Source organism: Tachyglossus aculeatus, chromosome 15, assembly GCF_015852505.1.
Source record: "Tachyglossus aculeatus isolate mTacAcu1 chromosome 15, mTacAcu1.pri, whole genome shotgun sequence".
Classification (NCBI taxonomy): Eukaryota; Metazoa; Chordata; class Mammalia; order Monotremata; family Tachyglossidae; genus Tachyglossus; species Tachyglossus aculeatus.
This window is the reverse complement of record NC_052080.1, coordinates 4420484-4439532: the sequence shown is the minus strand read 5'-3', so window position 1 is coordinate 4439532 and position 19049 is coordinate 4420484. Positions and strand designations below refer to the sequence as shown.

Below are 19049 nucleotides of genomic sequence, written 5' to 3'. Positions count from 1 at the left end.
CTCAATAAATAACCCTCATCTATTGATACCCTCCCTGGACAAAAGCCAAGTAAAGTCAAGGCCTTGGGAACCTCTGGCTTGAACGTACGTTCCCCCCAAGTGATGTAGCCCTCGATTCTCAGGACGTGGTGGGGTGGAGTAGACGTCACCATCAGATCTTTTCTGACGTCACATGAGCTAGTGGTAATAATAATAAAATAATGTGGTATTTGTTAAACGCTTACTATGTTCCAGGCACCGCACTAAGCGCTGGGGTGGATACAAGCAAATCGGGTTGGACACAGTCCCTGTCCCACGTGGGGCTCACAGTCTCAATCCCCGTTTTACAGGTGAGGGAACGGAGGCACAGGGAAGTGAAGTGACTTGGCCAAGGTCACACAGCAGATCCGGGGCAGGCCTGTGCTCTTTCCCACTACGCCATGCTGCTTCTCTGTCACGATGCTTTGCCCAAGCCCCGTTGACAGCCAAACCCTGGGAAACAACGGTCGCTGCACGTTCCTTCTGGTGGAAAGAAGATGATTTTCGGTTCCTGGACCATCACAAACGGCAAAGTCCTAATCAGCAGTCAGAAAGGCCTCGACGACAGCAGCGGCTTGGCTTCAAAAGTCGCGTCTCCCCCCGGGTGACACCGTGCAACCGTCAGCCTGCAAAGGGAAAACCCCGACCTGAGTCGGGTGCACGGCTCGGCCCACGACATCTCAACGGTGGACAGATGTCAGGGGATTTACAGGAAAACCTCCAGATAATACGGCGATTCCAGTTACGGTGCCGGCGGGGTGACGGACAAGGGAAAAGTCACGAGTTAAGCCACCGGGATGCAAGTTTGACGGAACTACGGTAAGAGAGAAATACATTAGGCAGGTTAGGAGCGGCAGAAGCGCGCAAGTTGAGAAAACACAATGAAACTTTCCTCGACACTTAAGAGGCTCAGAGTTGCCGCCAAGAATGGCCAGTCCCTTTTTCACGTCCTGAGGGAAGACGCTGCTGCTTTTCAACTCTGATTATTTGGAATCTCGGGGACGAGGTCTGCAGAAGCTTCTTTTGAGAGTAATAAGTCGAGGTTTTGGCCAGCAGTGGCAATGCGGTCAGTATTTCCTTGACAAAATACTACCTCTGTTGAATCAAAAACAGACACAAAATCAGTGAGGAGAAGCTGGATAGTCATCCCTTTCCTCTTCCAGAATTCAAAATCGCCGCTTCTCTTATTCACTTCCTTTCCTTACGGAGTCCAGCACATTTTATGTTGCCAATTTGTACTTCCCAAGCGCTTAGTACAGTGCTCTGCACATAGTAAGCGCTCAGTAAATACGACTGATTGATTGCTTTTGTTTTTCCACTCCTTTCGTTTGGTGTTCGGATGGATCGCCATGGAATTGGGCCCACCCCATCTCTTACAAGGAATTTGGTAACTGAAAAATAAATCGGCAATGGTGAAAGTGTATTTCTGATGTACTGCGTGGGTTCTGAGCAGGGATGGAATACTGACTTCTATCTAACTTGGAAACTTTAGCATACAGCTTCAGGAAAAATGGGAAATATGAAGATATTAAGGAGCACACCCACTGACTTTTGGGGGGGAAGTGTAGGCAGACAATACCACTGAATCAAAGCAAAATAGCCAACAAAAGTAATGTGGGTGAGAAGCGGTGTGGTTCAGTGGCTTGGGAGTCAGAATGTCATGGGTTCTAATCCCAGCTCCGCCACTTGTCCGCTCTGTGACCTGGGGCAAGTCACTTCACGTCTCTGGGCTTCAGTGACCTCACCCGTAAAATGATGATTAAGAGTGTGAGCCCCATGTGGGACAGAGAATTTGTCCAACCTGACTGTGAGCCCACTGTTGGGTAGGGACTGTCTCTATGTGTTGCCAATTTGTACTTCGCAAGCGCTTAGTACAGTGCTCTGCACATAGTCAGTGCTCAATAAATACGATTGATGATGATGATGACTGACGCGTATCTACCCCAGCGCTTAGAACAGGCACATAGTAAGTGCTTAACAAATACCACAATGATAATCATCATTATTATTATGTGGAGGAAAACTATTTACGTGAAAGTTTATGCCACGCAATCCGTTAAAACATTCCAATCGTTTGAAGCTTGGATGATCCATTCCTTTTTTAAATGTGCGTTATTCGCTGCTTAGCAGGATTCTCCTCTTAGGCTGGGAGGTCAGGTTTAGGTATTTTGGACTAACGTTTTCAGAGAAGCTATTGGCATTCCAAACAACTTGGATCCCCTCATAGGCTGGGAGGTCAGGTTTAGGTATTTTGGACTAACGTTTTCAGAGAAGCTTTTGGCATTCCGAACAACTTGGATCCCCGAAGCTGAGGAAAAAAATGCTGCGGAAATGGCACTAGCCATGAAGTAGTGCAAAGCATTTTATTTTTAATTCACTTTTCTCTTTTTATCCAACCTCCCACAGTACATGGAGGAAGGATGATTAATTTGAGTGAACGCATTATTTTAAGGCAACCACCTGTTCTTGAAAACCCATCATTGAAAAGCACCTAATTAGGACTGTAAGCTCATTGTGGGCAGGGAGCGTGTCTGCTATATCGTACTCTCCCAACTGCTTAGTACAGTGCTCTGTACTAAGTGCCCCCTCTTTCCTCTCCCCCTCCTTCCCTTCCCCACAGCACCTGTATATATGTATATATGTTTGTACGTATTTATTACTCTACTTATTTTACTTGTACATATCTATTCTATTTATTTTATTTTGTTAATATGTTTTGTTTTGTTCTCTGTCTCCCCCTTCTAGACTGCGAGCCCACTGTTGGGTAGGGACCATCTCTATATGTTGCCAACTTGTACTTCCCAAGCGCTTAGTACAGTGCTCTGCACACAGTAAGCGCTCAATAAATACGATTGATTGATTGCACATAGTGTTCAATAAATATGATCGAATGACTAATAAATGCTCAATAAATACCATCGATTGATTGATTCACTGACTACTGTTTTGTTCTCTGTCTCCCCCTTCTAGACTGTGAGCCCACTGTTGGGTAGGGACCATCTCTATATGTTGCCAACTTGGACTTCCCAAGCGCTTAGTACAGTGCTCTGCACACAGTAAGCGCTCAATAAATACAATTGATTGATTGCACATAGTAAGTGTTCAATAAATACGATCGAATGACTAATAAGTGCTCAATAAATACCATCGATGGATTGATTCACTGACTACTTGTCCTACACTGATTTTCAACAAGCCAGTGTCCACTTTTAATTCTGTTGGAGAGAGAAATGGGAATAATTTGAGTGGAATACCGTGCACGGAAACAGAGATGTGTCTTAGAAGGAGGAAAATAGAAAACTGGACATCTCCTGTCTACGGCGGGGAAAAAAGAGACAATTTGCCAACCGGTAAACATTAGAGTGAGGGTTTGAATTCTCCTCTCTTGGTAGGTATGAGCAGAGGGTAATGAAGTTCTTCAAACAGAAAGACACTGAGAAGCAGCGTGGACTAGTGGATAGAGCCCAGGCCTGGGGGTCAGAAGGACATGGGTCCTAATTGGGGCTCTGCCACTTGTCTACAGGTGACCTTGGGTAAGTCACTTCACTTCTACACATATTTATTACTCTATTTATTTATTTATTTATTTTACTTGTACATTTCTATCCTATTTATTTTATTTTGTTGGTACGTTTGGTTCTGTTCTCTGTCTCCCCCTTTTAGACTGTGAGCCCACTGTTGGGTAGGGACTGTCTCTATGTGTTGCCAATTTGTACTTCCCAAGCGCTTAGTACAGTGCTCTGCACATAGTAAGCGCTCAATAAATATGATTGATTGATTGATTGATTGATTCTACACGAATGCCCAACACGTATTACCGATTGATTGACTGAATGGAGCCTGCTTTAGAAATATTTGGGCAAGATAAAATCCACAAAGCCAAAGAACCTCATTTTAAGGAATCTGATTAACGTGTTAAGAAGGAATATAAACAAGCAGGTCCCTCCTTAAAATTATCCAGGATCAGGCCCTGAGGTAACATACGAAACCAACTGGCTCGCTCCACCTGGTCCTCTAGGCTGTAAGCTCGTCCTTTAGACTGTAAGCTCCTCGTGGGCAGGGAGTGTGTCCCTTAGATGGTACTCTCCCAAGCGCTTTGTACAGTGCTCTGCACACAGTAAGCGCTCAATAAATAAGATTGAATGATTGAATTAATGAACCGGATGAACGGTACTTCTACCTTTTCCCTTAGGTTAGTTCTGAGTTGGCCGCCCACCTCGCCGAGGTGCGATGTTTTAAAATATTCATATTATGCTCCCTGATGCTGTGAGCCCACTGTTGGGTAGGGACTGTCTCTATATGTTGCCAACTTGTACTTCCCAAGCGCTTAGTACACTGCTCTGCACACAGTAAGCGCTCAATAAATACGATTGATTATGATGATGATGATGAAATCACGTCCCCTAAACGCTTCGCCACTGAAAGCCGGGAAATGTGTCGTTTCCCTTCCTCAGCCTCCCCCGGTTTCCCTCCACTACTCCCAAGTCAGCCCATCATCCCCCCACAACAATACCTTTCTAATCCAGGACATTTCACGCGTCAACAGATGGTGTTGAGCGTAGTTTCCTGCCCCGGACTGTTAAATCCTTCGATCAGGTTTTTGTTGCAGTCGTCCAGGCTGAGGTTTTCACTGGGTCTCTTGGAGAACGGCGGGGGGCCGGTGAAATCTAAGAGCTCGGCGATAGCCTTGGCGTTGCTCGTGCCGTTTGGGTCCAGAGAGCCTCCGGGAATCATTTCGTTCATCGGGGAAAATTCGGGAATGGAGACGAGTTCTTCTTTGGAGACGGGACTGGTAGAGAAGAGAGAAACAAGAGTCGGAAACTGAGGTTTCCGAGACTGCTCCGCTAATTCTATCTGTTGCACCTGGCTCTAGGCTGTAAGCTCGTGGGCAGGGGACGTGTCTCTTTATATTGTAGAGTCCCAAGTGCTTAGTACAGTGCTTTGTACACAGCAGGTGCTCAATAAATACGATTATATGAATGAACTGATTAGTCTGTATCTACCCCAGCGCTTAGTATGGTGCCTGGCACACAGTAAGGGCTGAAAAAATACCATTAAAAAAAGAGAAAAGAAAAATGAAAAGGTCTGCTTCACCATCAGCAGGGCTTGGTGGTTTCTGCAGTAGCAGTGATGGTGTGCACAGAGTCATGCACACTCTCTCACCCTGCGCCCTGTGACACCATCTGAAAGACAGCTGGTAGGAAGGATGGTTATTGCCGGTACTTGGTGACTCTGAAGACACTCAAAAACCTGCTTCTTCCCATTCCTTTCAGATCATCATCACCATCAATGGTATTTACTGAGCGCTTACTATGTACAGAGCACTCTTCTAAATGCTGAGGAGAGTACAGTGCAGCAGGATTGGGAGAAACGTTCCCTGCCCATCGTGAGCTTACAGACCTGACTAGCTTAAATTAGACCGGTGCCGACCCAGGAAAAAGTAAAATGTTTTGCAAAAATCAGGATTGTGAACTGTTTAGGGACTTGGGGTGAGTGGAGTGAAGGCAAAGTGGCCCAGTGGGTAGAGCAGAGTCAGCCCACTCTGGTGTAGAAGATCCTACACCAGATCTTCTGGTGTATGTCCTGGGAGTCAGAAGGGCCTGCATTCCTATTACATATCTATCCTATTTATTTTATTTTGTTGGTATGTTTGGTTTTGTTCTCTGTCTCCCCCTTTTAGACTGTGAGCCCACTGTTGGGTAGGGACTGGCTCTATGTGTTGCCAGTTTGTACTTCCCAAGCGCTTAGTACAGTGCTCTGCACATAGTAAGCGCTCAATAAATACGATTGATGATGATGATGATTCCTCTCCTGGCTCCGCCACTCATCTGCTCTGTGACCTTGGGTAAGTCACTTCACTTCTCTGTGCCTCAGTTACCTCATCTGTAAAACGGGGATTGAGACCCTGAGCCCCACGTGGGACAGGGATGGTGTCCAACCTGATTAGCTGGTGTCTATCCAAGTGATTATATATAAAAATAATAATAATTGTGGCATTCTTAAGCATTTACTATGTGCCAAGCACTGAGGAAGATACAAGCTAATCAAGTTGGACACGGTCCCTATCCTACGTGGGGCTCACGCTCTTAATCTCCATTTTATGGATGAGGTGACTGAGGCCCAGAGAAGTGAAGTGACTCATCCCAGGTCACACAGCAGACACGGGATTAGAACCCGCGTCCTTCTGCCACCCAGACTCGTGCTCCGTAGCATGAGGGTAGAGGGCAAATTGTCTACGTGGTGGAGTCCATCAGGGTGGCACCTGACATCCATTGACTGAACGTCATCGGCAGAGTCTTCCAGGCTGGGTGACTTCCCGCCCAAGGCTTCCAGCTGGATAAGCCCCACTTCGGGCTTCAGCCCATTGGAAAACCGCTCTTGGGATACGGCGTCGGAACAGGGGCCTCCCACGCTGTTCATCTCCTGGCAGGGAATCAATCCGTTCACTTCTGGTTTCAAATTAAGAGGAGAAAAGAAAAAAAAAAGCAGCATTAAACAATCCAGCATCTGTAAAATGGGGATTCACCTGTGAAACGAGCGGCGTGGATTAGTGGAAAGAGCTTGGGAGTCAGAGGATGTGGGTTCTAATCCCGCCTCTGCCACTTGTCTGCTGGGTGACTTTAGGCAAGCCACTTAACGTCTCTGTGCCTCAGTTACCTCATCTGTACAATGGGGATTAAGACGGTAAGCCCCACGTGGGACAACCTGATTACCTTGTATCTACCCCGGAGCTTAGAACAGTGCTTGACACATACTAAATACTTAACAAATACCATTATTTGTATATTATGTATATATGTTTGTACATATTTATTACTCTATTTATTTTACTTGTACATATCTATTCTATTTATTTTATTTTGTTAGTATGTTTGGTTTTGTTCTCTGTCTCCCCCTTTTAGACTGTGAGCCCACTGTTGGGTAGGGACTGTCTCTATATGTTGCCAATCTGTACTTCCCAAGCGCTTAGTACAGTGCTCTGCACACAGTAAGTGCTCAATAAATACGATTGATGATGATGATGATGATTATTATTATTATTAAGACAGTGAGCCCCATGTAGGACAGGGACCGTGTCCTACCTGATTTGCTTATATTTATCCCAGCGCTTAGTACAGTGGCAGGCAGACAGTAAGTGCTTAACAAATACCACAATTATCATTATTATTACTATTATATTATTATTTTTATTAATAAATGTGTTTTACAGCTTATTTTCTCGCAAGGCAGTGTGGCTGGGAGAAAAGAGCACTAGACTGAGAGTCAGAAGGTCTGGGTTCTAATCCCGGCTCGGCCTCTGGCCTGCTGCATGACTGTGGGCAAGCCCCTTAACCTTTCTGGCCTCCAGATTTCTCAGCTGTAAACTTCAAATACCAATACTTGAATTTCCATGGCTCACAAGGATGTTGAGAGGGCGCAAATGACTGGAGCAACGTTGAGGGCACTTTGGCAATAAGTGCTACACAGAATCACAATGTTGTTATCAAACCCTCAGGAAATTTTTCTCTCCACAATCTGAAAACTTTCTTTAAAGTAGCAAATAAAAGATGAATGAATAAACCAACGGATAATATGTAAGATACATAGAGTTTCCCATCCATACCCCGGTGCTTAGTATAACGCTTGCCACATCATAAGCGCTTAACAAATATCACAATCATCACTATAACACTGACACTAGGAATGGTCTAGCTTGGTACCAAAAGGAAAATCTTCCTAGACTATTAAATTTCTTGTGGGCAGGGATCAGGTATTCTATTGTACTTCCTCAGCTTTTAGTACAGTGCACCAACGAATCAGCAGCGTGGCCAATAAATCACACAGAATGAAAACACTGGTTTCTGGGAGGGGTTGCTATGGTTACTAAAGCACAGATTTGCTCTAAAACGGAAGCCAGGGTGGCATTTCCAGGAGAGATGCGGCTTTTTCCCTAGGAGCCAGAATAAAAAGGGGCTCTCGCTTACCTATTTTCTCGTGGACGGCTGCTTCAGATTTATCTTCTTCACTCAAAATGGGGTGAATCTCCAGCTTAGGCTCCTCCTTCTACGAGGCAAAAACAAACGCCCATGATTACCGTAAAAAAAAGGAAGAAATTGATTTTAGTCACAAGCGAGTAACTGGATCATGGACAACTGCAAACTGAAATCTGTTACTTCTTTTATTCAGTTCTACGTCACCCGGTGAAAAACACAGAAAACATTGCTGTCAAGTCAAATTTGCCTCTTGGCTTCACTTTCATTGCTCTTCCAGAACCTAACTCAGCCTACTGTCCTTCAACTCCCGCTGTTTCTCAACTATTTCCTCATGTCTAGATGGTAAAGCTCACTGTGGGCAGGGAATGTGTCTGTTTATTGTTCTACTGTACTCTCCCAATTGCTCAGTTCAGTGTTCTGCACCCATTAAGCGCTCAATAAATACGAATGAATGAACGAATACTATATCACACACCCTTGATCTAAACTCACCCCTGTGAGAGTCTCAGAACTGGCCCAATTGTCCTCTCTGCATTTGGCAAACCACTTTTATCTTGTCATTCACATCTCTGTAAAGATGCCTTCCTTTTATGGACAGCACAGTGTCCTCAGAGGACAATGAAAGGAAACAATTTCTCCCCTGAATTCACTCTGCGTTTTTCTCCCCCGCTTCACAAAAAGCTTCATCCGAAGACGGGAGCATTTTCAGGAGGATCAGAGCTGCTTAAAAAATAATCTTGGTGCCATTCCTTACCTTCACCTCTGGCAAGACATCACCCTTCCGTGTCCTCTTCATGATTTCATCTATTCTCTACAGGGTGGAAAAAAAATGGAAACTTCCATCACAGGCGTACTGGAGAAAAATGCAAATGTAGCTAGGAAGGGATATTGCAGTTTGGAATAACTCAGAGGATTGGAAGTGGTTCATTTAATAGGGGCCACCCTATTCATTTCTGTTGGAAGAGGTGGATTTAGTAAACTTCATATAGCTTGGAAGGGATATTACAGTTCGGAATAACTCAGAGGATTGGAAGTGGTTCATTTAATAGGGGACACCGTTCATTTCTGTTGGAACAGGTGGATTTAGTAAACTTCATAATGATTTTTTAATCGTGATATTTGTTAAGCACTTACTGTGTGCCAGGCACTGTTCTAAGTGCTGGGGTATCTACCACCTGTCCCTGTCATCATCATCATCAATCGTATTTATTGAGAGCTTACTGTGTGCACTGTACTAAGTGCTTGGGAAGTACAAGTTGGCAACATATAGAGACAGTCCCTACCCAGCGGTGGGCTCACAGTCTAAAAGGGGGAGACAGAGAACAAAACCCCCACATAGGGCTCACATTCTTAATCCCCATTTTACAGATGAGGGAACTGAGGCCCAGAGAAGTGAAGTGACTTGCCCAAAGTCACCCGGCTGAACCAGGATTAGAACCCACGACCTTCTGACTCCTAGGCCCGTCCTCTGTTTCTCCAAGCCTTCTGAAAGACTTAACTTCACCAAGATTTGGCTTCACCCATTTTCCATAGAGCAGAGTCCATCGGGCCAAACTTTATACCCCACTGCAAGTCCTGACAGCTCCTTCCATCCCATTTTTTTAAATGGAACTTTTTAAGTGCTTACTGAGTTCCAGGCACTGCACTACGCACTGTACTATGTTGCCAACTTGTACTTCCCAAGCGCTTAGTACAGTGCTCTGCACACAGTAAGAGCTCAATAAATACGATTGATGATGATGATGACGATGAGACAGACACAAGCTAATCAGGATGGGACACCATCCCTGTCCCACATGGGACTCACGGTCTTCATCCTTCATATTACAGATGAGGGATTTAAGGTCCAGAGGAGGAATGAAGTGACTTGCCCAAGGCCACCCAGTAAAAGAGCAGTGGAGCCAGGATTAGAACCCAGGTCCTTAGACTCCAAGGCCCGTTTTCTACCCACTAGGCCACGCTGCTTCCCTTACCTTCTTCCTCTCCAGGCGCTCCTGCTCAATCTGGAACATGATCTGTTCCCGTTCGAGGCGCATCTGCTCCACAGCCTCCCGGGCCCTGGCTTCGGCGTCTTCCTTCTAGGAAAAGCGGGAACCAGGCGGACCGTTACGTTCCGGGCATTCCCGCGCTTCCCGCCTGAGTCCTCTGGGCATAACAAAGGCTGGCTGGGGCCTTGCTCGAGGACAGCAACTTGGAAGAGGTTCCAGTCGGAAGAGGTTCCGATCGCTGCCTCCCGTGCTTAGTACAGAGCCCAAGCGCTTAGTACAGCGTTCGGCATACAGTAAGCAGCTAAGAAATACGACTGACAGGTTGGTCCGTGGTGGCGGTCACCTTGTTCGAGACTGGGCCTCCCTGGGTGTCTAAATAATGACGGTATTGGTTAGGGCTTACGATGCGCAAAGCACTGGTCCAAGCCCCGGGGTAGAAACAAGTTAATCACGCTGGACACAGTCCCTGTCCCACGTGGGGCTCTGCTCTTATCCCCATTTTAAAGATGAGATAACTGGGGCCCAGAGAAGTGAATTGACCTGCCCAAGGTCATACAGCGGACAAATGGTAGAGACAGGATTAGAACCCAGGTCCTTCTGGCTCGGTGGCCCGGGCTCTAAGTCATTTAGTCCACCTTCCCTGCCCGTGGAGCTCCCTCTCGGTTCTCCGGACAATCGACCGATCAATGGTAATAATAATAATAAGAATAATAATAATGGCATTTATTAAGCCCTTACTATGTGCAAAGCACTGTTCTAAGCGCTGGGGGGATACAAGGTGATCGGGTTGTCCCACGGGGGGGCTCACAGTCTTAATCCCCATTTTACAGATGACGTAACTGAGGCCCAGAGAAGCGAAGTGACTTGCCCAAGGTCACACAGCTGACAATTGGCGGAGCCGGGATTTGAACCCACGACCACCGACTCCAAAGCCCGGGCTCTTTCCACTGAGCCACGCTGCTTCTCTGGTACTTGTCAGTCAGTTGGTGGTACTTATGGAGCGCTTACTGTGCTTGGGACTCAGAAGGACCTGGGTTCTAATTCTGCCACTCGACCTTAGGCCAGTCACTTAACTTCTCTGTGCCTCAATTACCTCACCTGTAATAATAATAATAATAATAATAATGGCATTTATTAAGCGCTTACTATGTGCAGAGCACTGTTCTAAGCGCTGGGGGGATACAAGGTGATCAAGTTGTCCCACGTGGGGCTCACAGTCGTAATCCCCATTTTACAGATGAGGTAACTGAGGCGCAGAGAAGTTAAGTGACTTGCCCAAGGTCACACAGCAGAATGTGGTGGAGTCGGCATTCGAACCCATGACCTCTGACTCCAAAGCCCGGGCTCTTTCCACTGAGCCACGCTGCTTCTCTAAAATGGGGGTTAAGACTGTGAGCCCTATGGGGGACAAGGAGCTTACAGTCTAGAAGGGGAGACAGATAGTAAGGAAATAAATTATGGACACGTACAGAAATGTTGTGGGCCCGAGGGAGGGGGGAATAAAGGGAGAAAATCCAAGTGCAAGGGTGACGCAGAAGGGAGTGGGAGAAGGGGAAATGAGGTTCACTGATGTCCTTGGTCCAGAGCCTTGGGATCAGTGATTTAATCTGACCGCTAGACTGTAAGCTCTTTGTGGGCAGCGAATATGTATTTATTGCTATATTGTACTCTCCCAAATGCTTAGTACAGTGCTCTGCACAAGTAAGCGCTCAAGAAATATGACTGAATGAATGAGGGCTTTGTAATGTTGCAATGCACTCTCCCAAATGCTTACTACAAAGCTCTGCATACAATAACCACTCAATAAATACCATTATTGATTGATTATCCTTCAGCTGTACTTTCCTCAAGTGCTTAATCAATCAATCAATCATATTTATTGAGCGCTTACTATGTGCAGAGCGCTGTACTAAGCACTTGGAAAGTACAAATTGGCAACATATAGAGACAGTCCCTACCCAACATTGGGCTCACAGTCTAAAAGGGGGAGACAGAGGAAAAAAACAACAACAACATACTAACAAAATAAAATAAATAGAATAGATATGTACAAGTAAAATAAATAAATAGAGTAATAAATATGTACAAACATATATACATATATACAGGTGCTGTGGGGAAGGGAAGGTACAGTGCACTGTCCCCACAGGGCACTTAATAGTATCTTCACAACTTTATAATAATAATAATGACATTTATTAAGCGTTTACTATGTGCAAAGCACTGTTCTAAGTGCTGGGGGGGATACAAGGTAATCAGGTTGTCCCACGTGGGGCTCACAGTCTTAATCCCCATTTTAGTGAGGTAACTGAGGCCCAGAGAAGTTAAGTGACTTGCCCAAAGTCACACAGCTGACACTCGGCGGAGCCAGGATTTGAACCCATGACCTCTGACTCCAAAGCCCGTGCTCTTTCCACTGAGCCACGCTTCACTTCTAGTCCTAGAGCCCAGATCCTGGTGATGTCATGGAAATGACTGTAGAAGACCACATTTTTTGATCCAACATCAGCGCGGCTCAGTGGAAAGAGCCCGGGCTTTGGAGTCAGACGTCACGGGTTCAAATCCCGACTCCACCACAAGTCGGCTGTGTGACCTTGGGCAAGTCACTTAACTTCTCTGAGCCTCAGTTACCTCATTTGTAAAAATGGGGATTAAGACTGTGAGTCCCACGTGGGACAACTTGATCACATTGTATCCCCCCCCAGCACTTATCATCATCATCAATCGTATTTATTGAGCGCTTACTATGTGCAGAGCACTGTACTAAGCGCTTGGGAAGTACAAATTGGCAACATATAGAGACAGTCCCTACCCAACAGTGGGCTCACAGTCTAAAAGGGGGAGACAGAGAACAAAACCAAACATACTAACAAAATAAAATAAATAGAATAGATAAGTACAAATAAAATAAATAGAGTAAAAAAATATGTACAAACATATATACAGGTATACACTTAGAACAGTGCTTTGCACACAGTAAGCGCTTAACAAATGCCATCATTATTATTATTATTATTATCTGATTTAGGTTTTAAAGCCCAACCTATTGCATTTTTGAGAGCACTGGCTTTTTTTTTTCTGGGAAAAGCCCACCCTCACCTGTTTCTCCATCCTGGCCTGTCGTTCTTTTTCTTGCTTCTCCTTTAACATCTGTTCCTCCTCAGCCCTCCTCTTGGCTTCCTCTTCCGCCCTCCTCAGATCTTCCTCCTCCTTCCGCTTTCTCTCTTCTTCTCTCTTCCGAGCTTCTTCCTCCAGGCGGATTCTTTCTTCTTCGGCCTTTCTCTTCAGTTCCTCCTTCTCCAGTCTTTTAGGGGCATAAGGAGAAAACGGAAAAAGCCATATTTCCCTCCGTTTTAACAAGTCCCTGAGAATTGCTCGGTGATGGATATGCATTTAAATGAATTTCTGTCTCCCCCTCAAGACTGTACGCTCCTAGAGGGCAACCAACTCTGTTGTACTGTACTCTCCCCCACGCTTAGGACAGTGCTCTGCACACAGTAAGCGCTCAATAAATACCACTGAATAATTAACGAACCTAACCTCCAGCCTGGAGAATTCCACAATGCGGAGACAACCCAAGTACCTCTCACGCTCTTCCTTCTCCTGCCTTTCCAATTCTTCTTGCTCCTTCTGCAGACGAGCCTGGCGTCTCTTCTCCGCCAGGATTTTGGAAGCTTCTTCCGCATCAGTCGTTCCTGCGGAGAGCTTCCCTAAGAGTGTGAGCAGAGGGGTAAAAAGAGACCGATGAAGCAAACGGACGGGATGAGGCCGCTGAGAAAACCAAGCAAACGGAAGGATTTTTCCGGGCGACCTTGCTCCATCAGAGTTTGATCAGCTTCCTCTGAGTGATTTTCCCACGGAAAGGGGAAGGAATGGAGGGACGGAGCATCCTAAAGAGGCAGCGTGGTCTAGTTGACAGACCACCGGCCTGGGAGTCAGAAGGACCTGGGTTCTAATCCCCGTTCTGCTACGTGCTGGCCGTGTGACCTTGGGCGAGTCACCTGACTTCTCTGGGCCTCGGTTCCCCCATCTGTAAAATGGGGATTAAGCCTGGGAGGAGACAGGGACTGTGTCCAACCTGATTAACTTGTATCCACCTTGGCGCTTAGAACAGTGCCTGGCACGTAGTAAGCGCTGAATCAATCAATCGTATTAATTGAGCGCTTACTATGTGCAGAGCACTGTACTAAGCGCTTGGGAAGTACAAATTGGCATCACATAGAGACAGTCCCTACCCAACAGTGGGCTCACAGTCTAAAAGGGGGAGACAGAGAACAGAACCAAACATACCAACAAAATAAAATAAGTAGGATAGAAATGTACAAGTAAAATAAATAAATAAATAAGTAAATAGAGTAATAAATATGTACAACCATATATACATATATACAGGTGCTGTGGGGAAGGGAAGGAGGTAAGATGGGGGGATGGAGAGGGGGACGCTGAACAAATACCATAAACAAACAAACGCATGCTAGGTCTCCAGGCAAGAATGGGCAGTGCCACTTTCAGGTCAGAAGAAATGGTCAATCACTCAGAGCCATCAGTTTTTTTGGTTTTTTTTTTAAGCGCTTACTATGTGCACATAGTAAGCGCTGGGGGATACCAGGTGATCAGGTTGTCCCACGTGGGGCTCACAGTCTTCATCCCCATTTTACAGATGAGGTAACTGAGGCTCAGAGAAGTGAAGTGAGTTGCCCAAGGTCACACAGCAGACATGTGGTGGAGCCGGGATTCGAACCCATGACCCCTGACTCCAAAGCCCGTGCTCTTTCCACTGAGCCACGCTGCTTCTCTAGGTTCAAAGGGGTCACCCCTTGGCCTTGGGCAGTCGGGTCACTGGCTTCTCTCTCTCTCTTTCTCTTTTTTTTACGGCGTTTGTTAAGCGCTCACTAGGTGCCAGGCACTGCACTAGGCACTGGGGCAGACACAAGCTAATCAGGATGGACACCATCCCTGTCCCACATGGGGCTCACAGTCTTCATCCCTCATAGTGCAGAGGAGGGAACTAAGGTCCAGAGAAGGGAAGTGACTTGCCCGCGGTAACACAGCAGAGAAGTGGCAAAGTTGGGATGAGAGCCCAGGTGCTCTGGATCACCATCATCATCAATCGTATTTATTGAGCGCTTACTGTGTGATCCCAGGGCCACGCTGCTTCTCAATGTCTCGTCCTCCCAGAGCCCCGTGGGACTAGCTTGCATCTACCCCAGCGCTTAGTACAGCGCCAGGCACATAGTAAGCGCTTAACAAAGACCATCGATATTATTATTAGGCATCCTCAGTTCCGAGGCTTCCAGCTCCTAACCCTGGCTCCGAGCAGGAGCCATTACGGAGAACTTTGTGCCTTCCGATATAAACCCCGAAAGGAGAAGATGTGTGCTCTGCACACAGTAAGCACTCAATAAATACGACTGATTGATTGATTGATTGATGACCCTGCACACAGTAAGCCCTCAATAAATACGATTGATTGATTGATTGATGAAGATGAAACCCCGTGTGCCAACACTTCACGTCGACGAAAGCTGGCTGGGAAAACCCCCTCACTGTCTCGGCTTCCAAAGTCATTAGTGGAGTCGGCCTGCTCTGCCGGTCTCCTCGGAGACGTTTCTTCTGGGAAATCGAGGAATGAGCAAGCGGGATGGAGAGACTTCCTCAAGGGGTTTCAGGATATTTGCACCGCGGTGTGCCTGAGAAAGTGATGTAATCAGTCATTGGTATTTAGTAAGCGCTTACTACGCGCAGAGCCCCATAATAAGCTCTTGGGATGCTATAACAGAGTTGATAGATGCTTAGTAATAATAAAAATAATAACTATGGTATTTGTTAAGCGCTTACTACGTGCCGAACACTGGGGTGGATACAACCAAATCAGGCTGGACACACTCCCTGTCCCACATGGAGCTCACATTCTCGCCCTGCCGAGGCTCCGAAGTGGAGTATGGTATTTGCTCACTCAATCGCATTTTTGGAGCCACTTACTGTGTGCAGAGCACTGTACTGAGTGCTTGGGAAAGTACAACGGCACAACAGGGTTAGCAGAGACAGTCCCTGCCCAAAACAGGCTTACAGTCTACAGCACCCCAGGTAAAAATATGTCCCCAAAGATGTTGAGGAAATGGACTAAAATGATAGCAAGGGATCGATGGTAGGGATCTTTATAACAGCGCTTAGTACAGTGCTCTGCACCCAGTAAACATTCAATAAATACGACCGAATGAATAACCCCCCCCCTCCTTTTAGACTGTGAGCCCACTGTTGGGTAGGGACTGTCTCTATATGTTGCCAACTTGTACTTCCCAAGTGCTTAGCACAGTGCTCTGCACACAGTAAGCGCTCAATAAATACGATTGATGATGATGATGAATGAATGAATACAACAGGATTAAAGACTAGGCTTAGGGCCTTGGTAGACTGTAAGCTCATATAGGCAGGGAATGTGTCTGTTTACTGTTCTATTGTACTCTCCCACGTGCGCTCAATAAATACGATTGAATGAATGAATGAACTTGACAGTGCGGCAGCTTCGGCTTTACTGTTCTATTGTACTCTCCCACGTGCGTTCAATAAATACGACTGAATGAATGAATGAACTTGACAGTCTGGCAGCTTTGGCTAAGGGACTGAAAGGCAGAAGATCTGGAGTCTAGTCCGAGCTCCGGCTCTGGGCTGCTGTGTGACCTTGGTCAAGTCACTTAATCGCCCCACGCCTTCGTTTCCCCATTTGCCTGGTCTCCCTCCCTGTTCTATGATCAGGCCTGGTGGGCCCCAGACCTGGGCCCCATCTCGGTGTGCGGACGTGTACTTCGACAGTGCTCTGCACATAGTAAGCGCTCAATAAATACGATCGATGATGACACTTGGCACGTGTAGGAAGGCCAGAATCAATCCCGTGACTCATAAAACCCCTGATATTCACCCAGCATTCACTGGGGACTAAATGCTAGGGGAGAGACGGTAATCTCCACATATAATAATAATAATAATAATAATAATCATGGCATTTATTAAGCGCTTACTATGTGCAAAGCACTGTTCTAAGCGCTGGGGTGGTTACAAGGTGATCAGGTTGTCCCACGGGGGGCTCACAGTCTTAATCCCCAGTTTACAGATGAGGTAACTGAGGCACAGAGAAGTTGAGTGACTCGCCCAAAGTCACACAGCTGACAATTGGCAGAGCCGGGATTTGAACCCATGACCTCTGACTCCAAAACCCGTGCTCTTTCCACTGAGCCACGCTGCTTCTCCACATCCATCACGGATTCCGTCCCTCAGGGGGCCCCCAGTCTGAGAAGGGAGGGTAGCAGGTATCTTGTCCCCACTTTACAGATAAGGAAACTGAGGACCGGAGATGTCAAGCAGCGTGGCTTAGTGAAAAGAGCCCGGGCTATGAAGTCCGAGGTCGTAGGTTCTAAATGCCGCCTCCGCCACTTATCTGTGTGACTTTAGGAAGGTCACTTAACTTCTCTGTGCCTCAGTTACCTCATCTGTAAGATTGTGAGCCCCACGCGGGACAACCTGATTACCTTGTATCTACCCTAGCGCTTGGAACAGTGCTTGGCACGCAGTAAGTGCTTAACAAATACCATCATCATCATCAATTGCATTTACTGAAAGCTTACTGTGTGCAGAGCACTGTACTAAGTGCTTGAGAGATTCATTCATTCCTTTCTATTTACTGAATGCTTACTGTGTGCAGAGCACGATACTAAGAGCTTGGGAAAGTACAAGGGAGAGGAAGCAGACTGAGCCCCCTCCTTCCTCTCCCCCTCCTCCCCTTCTTCATCCCCCCCGCCTTACCTCCTTCCCTTCCCCACAGCACCTGTATATATGTCTATATGTTTGTACGTATTTATTACTCTACTTATTTATTTTACTTTTACATATTTATTCTATTTATTTTATTCTGTTAATATGTTTTGTTTTGTTGTCCGTCTCCCCCTTCTAGACTGTGAGCCCACGGTTGGGTAGGGACCGTCTCTATATGCTGCCAACTTGTACTTCCCAAGCACTTAGTCCAGTGCTCTGCACACAGTAAGCGCTCAATAAATACGATTGAATGAATGAATCAATGAATAAATATGGACATTCCTGCCCACAACAAGTTTACAGTCTAGAGGGGACAATGACGTTAATATAAATACATAAGTGATTTGCCCAGGGTCAAACAGCAGTCCGGGAGGAGAGCTGGGACTAGAAGCCAGATCCGCTAACTCTCAGGCACAGGTTCTTTCTGGCCCAAAGAATCGCCAATTCTGGGGAAAGCGTCTCCTGGATATTTCCAGGAATTCACTTGCCTGGAGGGAAAGGACTTGAACCAGGCAACCTTGTGACCTCCATTTCTAGGCACCCTTTAGATCATTACGTCCGGACACACCAACTGGCTTTATTTAGAAGTGAAACTTGGGAGCCTACCTTCGCCACTGTCGGTCTTTCCTGGAGAAAGTGCTTGTTTTTCGGGAATATGCTTCTCCACGGTGTGTTTTTCCGCAGCCTCTTTGCCCTGAGGCCCTTTTCGTCCGGAAACCTCCTCCTTTTCTTTATTAGCTCTCTCTTTGTCTGCTTTCTTCTTGGGGGTCTCTTGGGTGGAGGTAGAGGAGGAGCGGTATTTTGCAGGAGATCCTGCGTAGGGTTTCATGGTTTTGGGAGACTGAGGCAAGGTCTTCGAAGCCGACCTGTAAAAGAGCCAAATGTCAAACATTTAATCACCTCTAATCTCTTCTCCCAAGACTCAACCGGCTAACCAGACTTAAACTAAAGCTAAGATAAAATCCAAGAGGGGAAAAATCCACCCTGTAAGAAATTCGCTCAATCACACAATCAGTCGATGGTATTAACTGAGCACTTACTTTGTGCAGAGCACTGCTCCATGTGGACTCTTGGACGTTATTGGCCAAGGCTTTGGGTGACCTAAAGATGAAGTTTTCAACCCCAAAGGAAGGACTACAAAATGCCTCTCATCATCATCAATCGTATTTATTGAGCGCTTACTAGGTGCAGAGCACTGTACTAAGCGCTTGGGAAGTACAAATTGGCAACATAGAGAGACAGTCCCTACCCAACAGTGGGC

At 46.3% G+C, this 19049-nt stretch overlaps 1 protein-coding gene across 7 annotated transcripts in view; it reads right to left on the bottom strand.

The window, feature by feature from the left end:
* Positions 1–364: 364 nt before the first annotated feature.
* Positions 365–19049, bottom strand: part of MAP7D2 (MAP7 domain containing 2) — an 80517-nt gene continuing 61832 nt past the window's right edge. For all 7 annotated transcript variants that reach the window (XM_038757346.1, XM_038757347.1, XM_038757349.1 and 4 more), the window contains 9 exons: positions 18395–18654; positions 13563–13689; positions 13079–13283; positions 9965–10069; positions 8746–8802; positions 7983–8061; positions 6281–6467; positions 4532–4807; positions 365–1113 (listed from right to left, as the gene is read on the bottom strand). In XM_038757346.1, coding sequence (XP_038613274.1) covers positions 4558–4807; positions 6281–6467; positions 7983–8061; positions 8746–8802; positions 9965–10069; positions 13079–13283; positions 13563–13689; positions 18395–18654 — 1270 coding nt within the window. In that variant the 3' untranslated portion in view covers positions 365–1113; positions 4532–4557. The remainder of the gene's footprint in view (positions 1114–4531; positions 4808–6280; positions 6468–7982; positions 8062–8745; positions 8803–9964; positions 10070–13078; positions 13284–13562; positions 13690–18394; positions 18655–19049) is intronic.